The sequence below is a fragment of the Dipodomys ordii genome, unplaced genomic scaffold (genome assembly GCF_000151885.1).
Source record: "Dipodomys ordii isolate 6190 unplaced genomic scaffold, Dord_2.0 Scaffold27, whole genome shotgun sequence".
NCBI lineage: Eukaryota > Metazoa > Chordata > Mammalia > Rodentia > Heteromyidae > Dipodomys > Dipodomys ordii.
In genome coordinates this window covers 11,933,234-11,950,935 of record NW_012267243.1, presented here as the reverse complement: position 1 = coordinate 11,950,935, position 17,702 = coordinate 11,933,234, and the positions used below count along the sequence as shown (strand labels likewise).

The 17,702-nt window shown below is 43.1% G+C and overlaps 1 protein-coding gene across 1 annotated transcript in view; it reads right to left on the bottom strand.

The window, feature by feature from the left end:
- Positions 1-17,702, bottom strand: part of Aldh7a1 (aldehyde dehydrogenase 7 family, member A1) — a 31,738-nt gene that overhangs the window by 7,984 nt on the left and 6,052 nt on the right. Inside the window, exons 4-13 of the mRNA XM_013015758.1 lie at positions 17,488-17,568; positions 16,754-16,877; positions 14,161-14,293; positions 12,970-13,014; positions 9,683-9,760; positions 7,295-7,392; positions 6,163-6,204; positions 5,241-5,335; positions 3,412-3,496; positions 1,525-1,631 (exon numbers count right to left, since the gene is read on the bottom strand). Coding sequence (XP_012871212.1) covers positions 1,525-1,631; positions 3,412-3,496; positions 5,241-5,335; positions 6,163-6,204; positions 7,295-7,392; positions 9,683-9,760; positions 12,970-13,014; positions 14,161-14,293; positions 16,754-16,877; positions 17,488-17,568 — 888 coding nt within the window. The remainder of the gene's footprint in view (positions 1-1,524; positions 1,632-3,411; positions 3,497-5,240; positions 5,336-6,162; positions 6,205-7,294; positions 7,393-9,682; positions 9,761-12,969; positions 13,015-14,160; positions 14,294-16,753; positions 16,878-17,487; positions 17,569-17,702) is intronic.

Sequence of the window (17,702 nt, the reverse complement as noted above, 5' to 3'; positions counted from 1 at the left end):
AAGAGTCCATGTGTCCATTCTTAATGGTGTGCATGGAGCTGTGTTAATAATTATTATAATGCCAAAGGCTACTTCTATTACATTGACTGCTTAGGAACAATTTTTTTTTTTTTTGGTCAGTCATGGGGCTTGAACTCTGGGCCCAGGCGCTGTCCCTCGGCTCTTCAGCTCAGGGCTAGTGCTCTACCACTTGAGCCACAGTGCCACTTCCAGTTTTCTAGTGGTTTATTGGAGATAAGAGTCTCACATACTTTACTGCTTAGGCTGGCTTTGAACTGTGATCCTCAGATCTCAGCCTCCTAAGTAGCTAGGATTACAGGTGTGAGCCACTGGCTAGAACAAAATTTTTAAAAGTCTTGTCCAGGGGCTGGGAAGGTGGCTCAGTGGTAGAGTGCTTGCCTTGCATACATGAGGCCTTGGGTTCAATTCCTCGGTACCATATAAGCAGTAAAAGCCAGAAGTAGCCTTGAGCTGAAGAGCTGAGGGACAGCACCCAGGCCTAGAGTTCAGAACCCACTCCAACTAAAAAAAAAAGCCTTATCCAAATAGAATTGAACTGGAGACTGGAGACCAGACTGTTGTGCAAGACTTGAGTTTTCAGATTCATTAAATAAAATGAAACTATACTGTACAGACAGTAATCTACTTTTCTGAGCTTTTGCACAGATGAAGACAACAAAATTCCTACAATCCATGAAGAAAATACCTTTGCTGTCCATCATAAAAATGGGCACTGGTGGCTCATGCCTATAATCCTAGCTACTCAGAAGGTTGAGATCTGAAGATCGTGGTTCAAAACCAGCCCAGGCAGGAAAGTCCCTGAGACTCTTATCCCCAATAAACCACTCAGAAAACCAGAAGTGGCGCTGTGGCTCAAGTGGTAGAGCACTAGCCTTGAGCTGAAGAGCTGAGAGACAGCACCCAGGCCCAGAGTTCAAGCCCCACAACAACAACAAAAAAAAATCACGAATGAATCAGCCCCAGAGGCTCACTGTGTGTCATGCTGGATATGAAGAAGGCATGAATAGGAGGATCACAGCCTAGACACTCCCAGGCACAAACTCCAGGCCCTACCCTAAAAATAACTATAGTAAAAAGTCAGTAGAGTGTCTGCCTAGCAAGCACAAGCCTGAGTTCAAATCCTAGAAAATAAGAATCACACACAAATGTAGTTCTACGTCAGCTTAAAATAAAATAGGGCCTATTTTTGTGTTTCCCTGGCTGAACTGCCTGAAATAACTAATAAGCACAGAGTCTAGCCACTCTGAAGACAAAGTCTTCTGTGGTGTCATGACCAGCGGTCCCCTTCCATACAAAGTCCTGGGAAACCAAATCAAAGGGAACCAAGACTCAGTTTCTCCTGTGTCCGCCCAGATATGCTATATGCAACTTACATCATCATTCTTTACGATCTCTTCCCCCACGCAGAACAGGGCTGAGGAGCTGAAGGTCAGTAGGACCCTTGCCCAGCGCACTGCAAGCTTACTATGCCTACGCAAAAGAAAGGGCCAGAGCTCGAGTTACCTTGCCGCCATACACCACGGTGCCTCCCGCCTTCTTAGCTTCTTCCACAGCTCCAAGAAACATGCTCACTGCCTGCTGGGTGTGGAGGGGCCCGTAGAGAACCTCCGCTGGGGAGAGACAATGAAGGCTCTTCATTTTGCAGGAAGCAGCAGCATTATTATAACAGCTTTCCTAGTGAACAGGCTAAGCCCTTCCTATACCCTCTCAATTGAGAACAGGAGTCAACAACTTGCTTCTATGGTGGGACAGATGAAACTATTCTATGCCTTGCATCACAGATGTGTTATCCATCACAACTACTCAACGCTGCCTTATGCAAATGAGTGGGAGTGGCCAGCAACAGATATACACAGATGGCAGATGCAAATCCAATGGATGTAGATCTGCTTGCCTATCCTGATTTTGAGCAATGACTCCAGCCAAAACACCTCATCAAAAATACAGAATTGGGGCTGGTAAGGTGGCTCAGTGGTAGAGCTCTTTCCTTGCATGCATGAGGCCCCGGGTTCAATTCCTCAGCACCACATAAGCAGAATAAAAAAAAAGCCGGAAGTTGCGCTGTGGCTCAAGTGGTAGAGTGCTAGCCTTGAGCTGAAGGGCAGAGGGACACCGCCCAGGCTCAGAGTTCAGGCCCATGACCGGACCCAAAAAATAAAAAATAAAATAAATTTAAATTTAAAAAAATACAGAATTGGACCAGGACCCAATAGCTCATGTCTAATTCTAGCTACTCAGAAAGCTGAGATTTGGAGGATCAAAGTTCAAAGCCAGACCAGGCAGAGAAGTCCTTGAAACTCTTATCTCTAATTAACCAACATAAAAGCTGGTCTGAAGCATGTTTCAAGTGGTAGAGAGTCAGCCATGAACAAGGTAGCTGAACAAGCATATAAGGCACTGAATTCAAGCCCCAGTATTAAAAAAAAAAAAAACAAAATCACCGAGCTGGGTGCCGGTGGCTCACGCCTGTAATCCTACCTATTCTGGAGGCTGAGATCTGAGGATCATGGTTCAAAGCCAGCCTGGGCAGGAAAGCCCATGGGACTCTTATCTCCAATTAACCACTCACAAAACTGGAAGTGGCGCTGTGACTCAACTGCTAGAGCACTAGCCTTGAGCTGAAGAGCTGAGGGGCAGTGTTCAAACCCAGAGTTCAAGCCCCACGACCGACAGAAAATAAATAAATAAATACTATAGAATTGATAGAATTGGCTTATTGATTGCAATTGCCCTATCTCCAAAAACATCAGTTTCTGGAGCTGGCATGCAGTTCAAGAGTGACAGGTAGAGACTGCTTGTGTGATGCCTGTGAACAAATCATTAAAGTAACCCCAGGGATGAGGAAGATATAGGTAGACCCTTGTAAAGTAGAGCCAGCGTGGGAAGAGCTGCATGAAGGGCATTCCCAGTCTCACCCAGTGACATGCACCAAGCACCTGCGTCTCTCAAGCATCTAGTCTCCTCTTCTTGTGCCCTCTTAAGTCTCTCAGAAAAGTTAAGTATGTATGTCAACAAATAAATAACTTCTCAAAGCAAAGATCATAAACACTGTCAAAAACAGTACCAAAGGAAAACAGGAGGGTTTTGTTTTCTCATTTGCTGCTTTTATTTTCTTTCTTTTTTGTTACATCTGTTCGTTCATCTGTCTTTGGGAGGTAAGATGAGCACAGAAATGGAGGGACAAAGGGTGAACAAATGCAGCAATGGTACTCACTAGACACCAGGTTGAAAATGTGGGAGGGGAGAAGGAAAAATTGGGAGAAAGCAAGGGATGGAGCGACATTGTCCAAAAAGAAAGGACCTGTTTACCTGAGTTATGTAACTGTAACCCCTCTGTACATCACCTTTTTGTAAAAAGCAGTACCATTTAAAACACAATCTGATACTCACAGTCCCATGGGTTCCCAACACGGATCTGTGCGTAGGCCTTTTTAAGTCTGTTTACCACCTCATCATGGATACCTTCGTGCAGAAACTACAGAGGAATAGCAAGGTTATAATACAATAGCAAAGAACACAATTTCTTACAATGAATCATTTTCTTTTCTTTGATGACACTGAACACTGGGCTGAGTAATTATTTGGCTGCTGCTTTATCACTTGAACCACACCTCCAGCCTAGCTTTTTGCTGGTCAATTGGAAATGGAGTATCTTGGACTTTTCTTCATGGACTGGCTTTGAATCACAATCCTTCAGATCTTAGCCTCCTAAGTAGTTAAGTACTGATTACAGATATAAGCCACTGGCACCTGGAATTCATTTTCCTAATAGTCTTGATTAATAGTTGTTAATAGTTACTGAAATACCTAAGTCGGAAATGGAGCCATAAAAGCAAGACCAGCTGGCCTGGGACTCCGCCAATCTCTAACATGAGCTGTAATCAGGTGAGAATCACCCCAGCCCCCACCCAGGCACCATGGGACTTGTGCTGTAGTCTCCTAGCACAGGTACTAAGCCATACATCACCTAAGTTAGTCTGAATTAATCTCCATATGACAAGTGAGTTGTCATTTTGAGACCTAGCCACTGAAAGGCCATAACACTGTGATTCTTTTCATATGCATCACTAATAATTGCTATGGAAGCCAGAGTGAGCGATGACTAATAGTGTTCTTTAATATTCAGCACTAAATACAAAGCATCTGCTCCAAAACACAAAGGAAAATTAAAGCAGGCTGCGAAGAGCGATGGTTGGCTTGCATGTCATTGTCTATTTTACCAGGTGAGCATGGATAAAAGTTATCTGTAATATCTCTGCTTCTTTCTTAGCTTGAGTATGTTTAATATTCATGAACAAAATAAACTGTAAATACTATCGTATCTTAAGGTTCTTTTTGAGAACTTGAATGGGATTGTGTAAAAAATAAAAACTAAAGGGCTGGGAAGGTGGCTCAGTGGTAGAGTGCTTGCCTTGTATGCATGAGGCCCTGGGTTTGATTCCTCAGCACCACATAAACAGAAAAAGCCGGAAGTGGCGCTGTGGCTCAAGCGGTAGAGCACTCGCCTTGAGCTGAAGAGCTGAGAGACAGCGCCTAGGCCCAGAGTTCAGGTCCACGACCGGCAAAAAATAAATAAATAAAATAAAGACTAAAGCCAGGTGCCAGTGTCTCACATGTGTCATTCTAGCTACTCTAGAGGCTGAGATCTGAGGATCGCAGTTTGAAGCCAGCTCAGGCAGGAAAGCCTATGAGACTCTTACCTCCAATTAACCATGAAAACTGAAGTGGCACTGTGACTCAAAGTGGTAGAGTGCTAGCCTTAAGCAAAAAAGCTCAGGGACAGCATCTTGGCCTTGAGTTCAAACCTCACAAGTGACAAAAAAGTATATTTTGCTCTAATTAATTTAGATTTATAATTTTAGATTTATAATTTGTGATTTTGGCTCAAGGGCAAGGTGCTGGTCACCCCTGCTATGTGATCTTGGACTTTTGCCTACATACTGTTACAGAAGAAAAACCAGAAAGAGGTCTCAACCCCAGTCCACTTTCCTTCAACTGCTGGAATCCTATTTCTGTGAAGCCACCACTAGCTTAGAGTAGGAAAAGTCTCTATTGATTTGTATGTACAAAAGGGTGAGCTGGACCATATAGATGCGAATCATGACTAGGCAATATATTTTTTCTAGCAGTTCCTCTATGATACCTAACCAACAGCAGACATTCAAACATGGTGGATAAAAGGACCAAAAAACCACAACAACAAAAAGTCGGCCACTCACCAGTCGTCTTGCAGTGGTACACCTCTGGCCAGCAGTCCCCACGGCAGCAAAGAGGGCAGATGGAACAACTAAGCTGAGGTCTGCATCCTCAAAAGCTGAGAAGCACCAACGTGCGTCAGTGTGACAAGCAGGCAGGTGATGTAGCAGCTAACCGGCACCACACAATGTCTTTACAAAGCAACAGTGCATCAACACTAGCATGTAAAGTAAGCGTGTCCAACCAGGAGTCAGTGGTCAAACTGTAATCCTAGATACTCAGAAGGCTGAGTTCTAAGAATCTCAGTTCAAAGCCAGCCCCGGCAGAAAAGTCCATGAGACTTTTAACTCCGATTAAGTAGCAAAAAATACAGAAGTGGAAGTATGGCTCAAATGGTAAAGCATCAGCCTTGAGCAAAAAAGCCAAGCAAGAATACAGACGTCAAGCCCCAGCATTGGGAAAACAATAAATAGTAAGAAAAAGAAATCTTCAAACCCACAGATTAAATAGCAAAATAATGCGTTAAGGCCATAAAAATGCCTAACATTCCATTAAAGATCAACCAATGTGTCTGAAATCAAAAGAAATCTTCAGGTTAAGTAAATCATTAAGTTACTTTAGAAAAACTAGTGTGTAGCCAATTTTCAGAAAACAAGGAAAAAAATGAAGTATGGCAGTTATTTCGCTCTACTACAGATGATCAAAGACACACACAAGTTCTAGGGCCCAGGTAACGTTTTCCTAACATGAATTTTCTTCCTTTTTGATATACGCCTTTAACCCAAACCTATGTCCCATCTCCTAAGCAAAATCCTTGAGTGTGGAAATTAGGCACGAGGGGCCCACATAGCAGAGAGCATCTTGAGCAAGTGCTGAGTGGTCAAAATGGCAGCGACGGACATACTAACCAAACACAAAGCAAAGCAAAGCAAAGGGCCGCCTTACCAATAATTGCATTGTTCCCTCCAAGTTCTAACAAACTTTTCCCTTTAAGAAAAACAGAAACATAAGTTAATTCCCATGTTTGTATATACTTAAACAATCGCAAATTATAGCCTATCTCAATTTTTTTTAATTCTGATTAATAAAGTAGCGTAACTATTTATCAACATCAAATTTCCTGATCTTTTACCTGTACCATGAGAAAATTATGTGAGAGAACCTATCTTTATGAAATACACTGAAATATGCAGAGGCTAAGAGACACACCTTCCACTGCCACAAAATTCAACAATGACACACACATACTGTGTTTGCATATGTATTGCTAGAGAGAGAGAAATGACTAATGGTGAGAAATATAAGCAGAGAATCAATCTGATGAACAAGAATAAAAAATTCCTGATGCTAGGCCTAACTTTAAGGTCTGGTACCCACAGGGAGGATTGCAACAGTGTAACTGCCTCCAATAACTTACATTCTAACAAGATAAATTCCAGGAAGCTAGAACATGTGTTGTCAGGAGGAAAGGAGACCAACGGGAGGCAGGGCTGACACACTGAGATGGGAAGGGTGGGCTAATGCACTCACAGTATTCAATATACATATGTGAAGATGGAACTGGGTAAATTAAAGGGAGGAGTTGGGTAGGGAGAGATGGAGGAGAATGATGATACTCATCAACATGCCTTGTACTCATAGTTTGACATGGTGAACTGAAGCCCCTTTGTACAACTACCCAATTTTTAAACTATATTAAAAAATAATTTTAAAATATAGGCCATCCGCTGCAGAAACTGCAACAGTGAATTCCCTCAAACACAAGCACACAATGTCCTATGAATTTAGCAATTCCACTTAAGGGTAGGCGACGAACTCTTACATGATCCTATTATTCTTTACTGGAGAGAAAAGGGGCCTCCTGTTTAATAAGAGTCCCCATTTTAATGAGTCTCCTATTTCAGAGACTTCCTTAATATTTAACTACTAACAACTATACCCTTTTACTTAAACATTTAAGTAAATATAAGCAGTATCTCCACGGAAATGGGTCAAGGAAAAAAGTGTAGAAGACAACTGTAAGGCTTTTCACCATACTCCTGGAGAGTCCGATCTTCATGACAGTGCCAACACTTACCAAACCTCTCCTGGACCATGAGGGCCACCTGCTTCCCCACCTGAGTGCTCCCGGTGAAGGACAGCAGGCTCACTCGCTCGTCTCTGGCCATGGCTGTGCTGCGGAGGACAGACATGTCACCCAGGCAGAAACACCCAGCAATGACAGAACCAGAGGGACAGCAGGAAAGCACTAATGGGTTCTCACAAGACAGTCGCCAAGGCTATGTGGAAGCCCAACCCAAGGGTTCAAGGTAAAAATCGTGAAAATGCAATCACCTGTCACAAGTAGATTCACACAGGAAAACAAGCCAACCTGCGTGCTGTGAGCCAAAGAAGGTGGTTTTCCTGTGTGGAGGGACTGCCAGCACAATACGGTCCTGGTATTAGCTTGGTGAGCACACGTGGGGACTTTTTGGTACCTACTATATGATTTGTCTAAAAATTAAAAACACAGGTAATCTAGAGGGAAACAGCCTAGTGTATTCTTTATAAAGAAGCTGACTTATAAAGGCTGTTCTGGGATTTCCAGTTACTTCTAAGGAAGGAAGAGCAGACATTACTGATTTTAACCTCTTTGTCCCTGGCTCAGGGCTTCAAGGGCTTCACTGGGAGCCAAGCAGGGAAGTCTCAGCGTCCATCTAATGCAGGGCTGGACAGCTTGATTAACTTCCCCAGGTTCAGCACACATATACGAACACTCACTGATGCGTCAGGTGGGCTGCTTAGTGCTCGAAACTACTGAGCAGTCCCAAGGCCATCATCAAGGACAGAAAGCCCAGAGGGCCCGAACAGAGTGAGTCAAAGAATGCAATGCTCGTGTTTTAGAGACATCTGGAGAACACCTAACTGCACAGTATGCAGGTGGGAGTTACAGTTTCTGATAAATTCTCAGCTGTAAAAAATAAAAGACTAGCTGATTGCTTCGTTTTCAGATTGCCCAATAAGTACAGTTGTAAGGTAAAGTATTGAAAGAAGACTAACACCTCAGCAATACTAGTATGGTTGTCTTAACTGTTAAGAAACCTCACCAAGTCAAAGTCTAAGCCAAGTACAAACAATCTCAACTTCCATTCAAGTTCAGAGCAAGTACAGCCAGTCCCAGCTTACGGAGGCTGTGACATTAAACCAAGCAGGCACACCACCTAGAGGATGGTTCCATTTATAACTGTAATCCATCTGTGCATCACCTTTACAATAAAAATAATTTTTCAAAGTGTCTTAACTAGGCAAATTCACAAAGACAAAGTCCATTAATGGTTGTCAGAGGCTGGGCAAAAGATAGTGAGAAATAACTGCTGGTGATATAGGATTCTTTCCTGAGTAACATCTGGAATAAGAGAGTGATAATGGTTGTGCAACTATCAACTATGTATTAATCAGTATAAAGATCTATTGATAAGGGCTGGGAAGGTGGCTTAGTGGTAGAGTGCTTGCCTTGCATGCATGAGGCCCTGGGTTCGATTCCTCAGCACCACATATGCAGAAAAAGCCGCAAGTGGCGCTGTGGCTCAAGTGGTAGAGCACTCGCTCTGAGCTGAAGAGCTGAGGGATAGCAACCAAGCCCAGAGTTCAAGCCCCACGACCAACCAAAAAAATAAAAACAAACACAAATGTTAAATGTTAAAGATTTCTAAATGTGAAATTCAAACGTATTAATATCAAGTGAAGATGATAAAATTAAACAATATATTAAAAATAAAATGTTTAAGCCAGGTGCCAGTGGCTCACACCTGTAATCCTAGCTACTCAGGAATCTGAGATCTGAGGATTGCAGGTCAAAACCAGTCTGGGCAGGAAAGTCCATGTGACTCTTATCTCCAATTAATGGTAGAGCCAGAAATAGAGCTGATGCTCAAGTGGTAGAGCTCTAGCCTTGAGCACAAAAGCTCAGGGACAGCGCAATGCCCAGGCTCAGAGTTCAAGCCCCAGAACCAAAAAAACAAACAAACAACCAGAGGCTATGTTCCAGGGCTCCCTTTTCTGGTCCACTGAGAAACTCAGTCAATGGGCTAGTTCCTCAGAAAGTGTGATCTCAGACTACAATTCTAGCACTCCACTTTTGTTTCTAAGCACCTTCAGAAATCAAGCGCCAGAAGTCATGAACAGCCGTTTGTTACTTCAGAATATAAATACTCTATAGCTGGAGATGTAGCTCAGCAGTAGAGCATTTGTCTAGCATGTATGATAAACCCCTATAAACGGTGGCAAATAAAACCCGTATTCCTCATTGGCTAATAGAGGTCCCACACTGCTACAGCAGGCGCCGGAGGAGGTGCACAGCACAGTAGCTCAAGAGACCATCTCATTTCCTGGCTTTGTCATGTAACTGGCTTTGTCACATGGTAAAGGTGATTCCTGATCATCTACCGCGTTCCTTCAGCCGAGCTTCTCCGCAGTCTCCACCTACCCAATGTCTGCTCCGCCACATGTCAAAGAACAAATTGCACCCGGCAGCTTGTTGTTCTCCAGAACTTTGGACACTATCCTAAGAATGGAAAAGCAGTTACTGAGTAAGGTAATCATTCAGTTTTTTAAAGACCTTTCAAAGGTAAACTCCATGGGCTGAACGTGTAGCTCAGTGGTTACAAGGCCTACCTAGCCAAACTCAAAGGCTCCAAGTTCAAACCTCAAAGTCACCAGTAAGTAAACGAATAGATTTCAACTTTCTTCTTTTCCAACTTTATCTCATATTTCTTCAAAGATTTTCTTTTTTTGTCAGTTGTGGGGCTTAAACTCTGGCCTGGGCGCTGTCTCTCAGCTCTTCAGCTCAAGGCTAGCGCTCTACCACTTGAGCTACAGCGCCAGTTATGGTTTTCTGAGTGGTTTATTGGAGATAAGAGTCTCCTGGACTTTTCTGCCCAGGCTGGCTTTGAACCATGATCCTCAGATCTCAGCCTCCTGAGTAGCTAAAATTACAGGCATGAGCCATCAGTGCCTGGCTTTTTCAAGTATTTTCTTACAATAAACACAGAAACACAACTGGTAGAACTATTTTGTTTTTTTCCTAAAAGAATCTTAAAATACAACATAAACAGAAGACATGAAGCACCGCTCAAGTGGTTTTAGGAGTTTTTGGCTAAAATGGCAGATTGGAAGCTGGGAGTAAACCTTGGTAATAATGCAAATGCTTAAGTATGGGCCAGGGCCTGGGTTCATAAGTTTTGCATTGTTTTCTTTTTGACATAATACATTTGAACACATCTCTGCAAATCAGAACTCTGTAAAAGAACAGTAAAAGAAAAAGTGGAAAGAGGAAAAGATCTCCCAACACTGACAAAAGTCTAACCCAAAACCATGCCCAGGCTAGGCACTGTGGCTCTTGTCTATAATCCCTGCTTCTCTGTAAGGTGAGATCTGATCATTGAGGCTTGATGCCAGCCTGAGCAGAAAAGTCCATGGCACTCTTATCTGCAATTAACCAGCAAAAAGCCAGCAGTAGAGCTATGGCTCAAGTGATAGAGCACCAGCCTTGAGTGATAAAGCTAAGAGAGAATGCCCTGGCCCTGAGTTCAAACCCCCATGACTGGAACACACATATAAAGAACCATGCCCAGCAGGTGTTAGGTTTCCTAAGAGTTGAGCCATTTTCAATTTGTACAATTCTTTCTGTGTAAAAAGCATGTGCACAAGTTGATAGTATTTTGTTTAAAAGCTAGGGTTTTCCTCTGTACTCAAGGTAGAATTAATAAAATCCTTCACCTAATATATGAGAATCTAGCAGTCAGTAAAATTCTGTTCTCTGTTTATCTGATACCATACATGTTAGTTATAGTCAGACATCGTAGCTCACACCTATGGTCCCAGTACTTGGGAGGGAGAGGCAAGATGATTAAGAGTTCCAGGACAGCCTAGACTACACAGCAAGACCTTGCTTAAAAATGAAAAACAACAGGCCGGGCACCAGTAGCTCATGCCTGTAATCCTAGTTACTCAGGAGAGGCTGAGATCTAAGAATCACCATTCAAAGCCAGCCTGGGAAGGAAAGTCCATGAGACTCTTATCTCCAATTAATCACCAAGTGGTAAAGTCCCAGCCTTGAGTGGAAAACGCTAAGGGGCAACACCCAGCCCTTGAGTTCAAGCCCCAGTACCAACCAGCATACACAACAAAACATATTTCTTAAGCAATGTGGTGGATGGTAAAAATAACTCCATTGCAGACCAGGACAACTATGTATGAACTGTAAATGGAAATGCACATTTTCTAGGCCCCCTGAATTCAGGGACACTTGTAACTACATATCCCTTGTGGTGCCTATACAACTTCTAAAACTGTGAAAAAAAGATTGTCTGTGGCTTCTGTGGGCCACAGGGCATGGAAGGCAGGGTAACTCCCACACTTGACCAATGAGGAACTCAAGTCCCACCCCTTTGGGGCAGGGTAACTCCCACACTTGACCAATAAGGAACTCAAGTCCCACCCCTTCGGGACAACACTGGCTGAAGAGGAGGCCAGTGCCACTGCCCTGCAAACTCTACTCCTGGACCACATCCTTCTGCATGCAGGGACTGGGAACATGCAGCCCCCCCCCCCAAGGCCTGCAACACTGTGCTCCTCATATGCTTTCTTCAGCTGCCCACAGCCATCTACCTGCATTGATAATTTTGTATGGGTTAGGGGCTGGGAAGGTGGCTCAGTGGTAGAGCGCTTGCCTTGCATGCCTCTGAGGCCCTGGGTTCGATTCCTCAGCACCACATAAGCAGAAAGAAAAAAGCCGGATGTGGCGCTGTGGCTCAAATGGTAGAGTGCTAGCCTTGAGCTGAGGGACAGCGCCCAGGCCCAGAGTTCAGGCCCCACAACCGGACCAAAAAAAAAAATTTTTGTATGGGTTAAAAATGATGTTAAACAAAGTTCTCCATTCCTTGTTAGCAATAAGCTCCCTATAAACAATTCAAGAGTGCTGACCATTCAACACCAAGTATTCCCTAAATTCCACATTGATAACCCATAGCACTGATTTTTAGGTTATCAGAGGTTATACTCTCATAAATGGAGAAATACAATAGTAATAATTGTGTGTGTGTGTGTGTGTGTGTGTGTGAGTACCAGGACCTGGCATTTTCTCACTGGCTTATTTCCTCAAAGTGCTGGTTAATTGGAAATAAAGTCTCAAGGCCTTTTCTGAACAGACTGACTTCTAAAAGCAATCCTCCAGGTTTCAGACTCCTCCATAAGTAAGATTACAAGCATTAGACATGTACACCCAGAAATACCAATAATTTTTTAACCAATAAACTCAATACACACAAATCAGTGACAGTGGATCGAGGTAATAATCAGTTCTTTTTATGTTGTTAATTAAACAACAACAATAAAAGTACTATCTGGCAAGAAATCTGTTCTCAACACCATTAATTTATTGGATGATTAACAAATACTGCTCCTAAACTGCTAGAATCTTTCTTCTCCACTATAGATGTTTTTATTTTCCAAGTGATTAAAAAAATGCCTAGATAAGTACAACACCAAGTCACCCTCTGGAATGTTTCCAAAGAAATAAATAATAAATGGCTTGAAAAGAACTGTGTAGGCTACATAATGATATAAAAATGTTATTGTAACCAAAGGAGAAAAGGTTATACAAATTCCATCCTTAAATAAACATGACAGTTTTACAGCAGATTAAAACCATAGGCCTATCAAGTCATCCTTTCAAGATTATACCTTACTTAGCAAAGAGCCACGTGTACTTACTTAGTGACTGCTACGCTGGTGAGCGAAGTCGTTGGCGCTCCTTTCCTTCAGATAGTAAGAGACAAAAGAAAAGAAATTCAACTTGAAGAAAATCATAAATACATGTGTGTGTATGTGTGTGTGTGTGTGTGCGTGTGAATGAGAGAGAGAGATAGAGAGAAAGAGAGAAAGAAAGAGGAGGCTGGGAAGGTAGCTCAGTGGTAGAGCGCTTGCCTTGCATGCCTGAGGCCCTGAGTTCGATTCCTCAGCACCACATAAGCAAAATGAAAAAAGCCAGAAGTGGCACCGTGGCTCAAGTGGTAGAGCACTAGCCTTGAGCTGAAGAGCTGAGGGACAGTGTTCAGGCCCACGACTGGACCAAAAAAAAAAAAAAAAGAGAGAGAGAAAGAAAGAGAGAGTGTGTTCTGGGGCTTGAACTCAGGGCCTGGGTGCTGTCCCTGAGCTTTTTGCTAAAGGCTATTGCTGTACCACTTTAGCCACAGCTCCACTTTCAGCTTTATTGGGTGGTTAATTGGGAGATAGTCTCAGAGACTTTGCTACCCAGGCTGGCTTCAAATCTCGATCCTCAGATCTCAGTCTCCTGAGTCGATAGGATTACAGGTGTGAGTCACCAGCACCTGGCTATATATACCTTTTATTACCAAGCAGAAGCAAAAATGTTCTTGAGGGGAAAAAAATTACTTCCTATTAGACAATTGTCCAATTAGAGAATAGAAATGTCTCTGGGACGTAAGGACTACAGATCTTCATGATGTATGACATATGCAGCCATATGGGAACTCTTACATTCCCCTCTGCCAAGTACGGCAATGCAGTAAAGTAGAAATCCATCAAGCACCAGCCATTTGGATTTAAATGTTGGGATGCATGGATTTCTTTGAAAATGGGGGCCAAACCATTCATCTTTTTGCCTATGCTTTGTTTTACAGATTGACTTTCAGATTATCCAACTGTGGGCAGCACTTAAAATCAGTATTCCCGGCTAGGCCTGGGGACACATGCCTATAATCCCAATCAATACTCAAGAGGCTAGGATAGGAAAATCTGGAGTTCCTGGTTAGCCTGGGCTACACAGAAAAACCTTGTATCAAAGGAAGCAAATAAATAAAAATAAAGTACATCTGTAGAGGAACCAGATACACAGAGACTGTGATATACTGATCCCTGGGTAGGAAAATGAGCAGAACTTACCAAAGGCAGACGTTTCCAGCAATCATGGCGATGGCATTGTTCCAGCCATACACTGCCACAGGGAAATTGAATGCAGTAATGATTCCCACCAGGCCTAAAGGATTCCACTGCTCGATGAGGGCGTGGCCAGGTCCTGAGGATGGGGGGACACAGAGCATGCTCAATGCCAACAAAGGTAATTAAGAACCAAGTCTGGAATCATCTTTAAAGCAACAGTACATACTCTAGACCAAGAGGATGCCAAGTGCTTTCCAGTGACCACTTACACAGCTGTAGGACATGGACAATTTTAAGGTAAAACAGAATTGTTTATTGTCAACCACAATGATAATCATTGTGCTTCTGAATCTCACAGGAGCTACATAGATAAGTCTCCCAGCTGGGAGACAAGGAAACGTCCCATTAGTCAGGGGCATCTAAGAGATGTGACTGCACACAAGTCCCGACTGTCACAGTGGCACTCTTTGTGTTACCTGATGAGACACTGGGCCAAGCTCTCTCAACGTAAGATAAGGTGTCTCCTCAGCCTTACAGTGAATGAATGAGCTTCTACTTATACTCACGATGAGAAAATTAAAACTATAGGGGCTGGGGAACATAGCTCAGTGGTAGAGCCCTTGTCTTGCATGTGAAACAGCCTAGGTTTGGTCCCCAGGGTCACCAAAAAGAAACAGAAAGAGAAAATAGAAATAGAAATCGATTGTAATAATAAACTTTAAAGTCAACCTTAATCCCACATAGTCTTCTTTTAATCGAAGGCAGATGGAACGGAGAACCAGAACAAAGGCTGTCTGTGCACAGACTCAGGCGAAAGCCCCAGCTCCACTGCCTGGCACAGCCATCAGCCCTCTGGCCACATTCATGTTGTTACCTAGGCCTGGGGAATGTGCCAGGTGACGCACCACACTCCCAGGTCCCTGCAGCTAGGCAGGGCCTTCCTCCTCTCTCCTGTCCTTGCCCTTCTGCCTTGCTGACCTCTCTCCCTTTGTTTATAACCCTCTGCTCTCTGGATCAATACTGTAAGCACTCTGGATGAAGTTCAAACTCCTCCAGTTCCCTGCCCCTGTACTGCACCTTCCAGATGTACTGAACCAAGATGGCCCAATGGCCCAGATAAGCCAAACTCTCCCATCTGTGTGTGTGTGTGTGTGTGTGTGTGTGTGTGTGTGTGTGTGTGTGTGTGTGTTAGTTCTGGGGAAGAACTTAGGGCCTGGGCTTTTGTGTTCAAGGCTTGCACTCTACCACTTAAGCCCCATCTCCACTTCTGGCTTTTTGCTGGTTAACTGTAGATAAGAGTCAAAGCCTACCCAGGCTGGCTTCGAACCACCATCCTCAGATCTCAGCCTCTTAAGCAGCTAGTACTACAGGAGTGTGCCACCAGTGCCCAGGCCCCATCTTACACTTTTAAACAGGTTTCTTCCCTATTGGAAGCAACCCCTCACCCCAGTCCCAATTTGTGATCTCTTGAGGTCTTCAGTTTGGTTATCTCACTTAAGTGGTCCTTCCTGCAAGCGCATGCAGACTGGGGTAAGGACACCCTATATGATCACCTCCTACCCTCCACCTGCAGAGCACCTGCCATGCTCAAGCGTGATCTCCTGCTCAAAACACAAGGGACTTGTTTTCAAGCTTAGGAATTCTGAGGCTGGAGACTATACCTTACGGACCATGTTATCATCTATTCCACATTATCACCTATTAGACAGCCTGGAATACAGTCTGCAACATTTACTGAAGTCCAAGTTATCCCCAAATATCTGCATAGATGATTTTTTGAATGAGTCAGGTGTGGTAGTGCACACTCCAGAAGTCCAATGATCATAAATTTGGGACCAGTCTGGGCCACATAGCAAGACTCTGTCTCTACCACTTGAGCCATGCCTCCATCCTTAAGGGATATATAACTTTTATAAACATTTAAGACATGCTAATAGCCTACTAGAATTAGCTTAATGTTTCCCTGCTAGTTTAGCACTTAAGTCATTTCTAATCTCTCTGGAGGCTGAAATAAACAATTTGCTCATAAACCTCTATTACATTTTAGATTATTTACTTAAGACACTTAAAATTTGCTTTCAGGGTAAGGCTCTTTGAGAGTGTACTTTCTGATTGTTTTCTAAATGGTTAAAAAAGTATGATACCCACAGATTTCCCAAAACTATTATCTTTAAAGCAAAATAACGATGATTCTTTATCTGATGTCTTACTTTGCTTTCTTAGAAAATAAAGTTATTTTCAGCCAGGGACTGGTTTCTAGCACCTATAATCCTAGCTATCTGAAGTACTGCTGTTTAAGCCAGCCCTGTTTGAAAAGCTCAAAAGACTATTTCCAATTAGCCAGCAAAAACCCACACCAAAGGTGTAGCTCAAGTGGTAGAGTAGCAAGCTGAACAAACTAGCCAAGTAAGTATAAGAGTAAGCTAGCCAGGTGAGCTCAAGCTCTGATGCTGACACATACAAAAAAGAAGTGAAGGTATTTTCATTTATTTTATCTCAGTTACAACTCCTCTTTTGCGAAACTTCGCAGCCACAGCATTTTTGCAGTTCTCTGTATTAGCACGAAGCTCTTGGCTATCCCAGCTTCCCGGCTTACTTTCTGAAGGTAGGATGGGTCCTCCAATCATCCTGGACAAGCCCACGGCATAGTCACAAACGTCCACGTACTCCTGAACCTCCCCCACACCTTCCACTAAGATCTTGCCCATCTCCAAGGACACCTAAGTGCAAAGTAAAACATTGATTTGTGATTGACCATTTTGTGAGAGCAATAAACCAAGAAGAAAAGTCTATTCTTACTTTCTGAAGAATTTTAAAACCATATACTTTTCTTCACGTTTTCCTATCTATTTCAATCTTTCCTCTAAAACAGGATTTTTTGTTGTCATACTGGGGTTTGAATTCAGGGCTTCATGCTTGTTAGGCAGAAGCTCTACCACTTCAGCCACTTTTAACCCTAAAGGAAGAATTTTTGAAATTTACAAATTGCATTTCTTAAAAATTCACCATCTTCTACACAGAAATACTTGACCTTCTTATTTCTTATTTGTCTATCTCTTTATGTAATTTTTGTACCAGTACTGGGGCTTGAACTCAGGGTCAGGGCACTCTCCCTTAGCTTTATCACTCAAGGCTGGCACTCAACACTTGAGCAACAGCTCCACTTGTAGTTTGGAGCTCATTAACTGGAGGTGAGAATCTCTGCGACTTTCCTGCTTGGGCTGGCTTCAAACTAGGATCCTCAGATCAGCCTCCTGAGTAATGAGGATTTTAGGCATGAGCCACTGATACCTGGCTGGAGAGCGTTCTTTATATACACAAACACTTTACCAAGCTTCCCAGAACTTGGATCTTCTCTCGTAAGGCATCTCCAATCTGTCTTACGATCTCTCCACGCTTTGGAGCAGGAATCTAAGAGAGAGAAAATTTGGTTTCTGTCGTAAAGTGTACATTCATGTCTAAAACAGGCTGGATGGGCATTGGATGAAAACAAGGTACAATCACCTCAAACAACATTTTTTTTTATCACAACAGAGATTGTGATA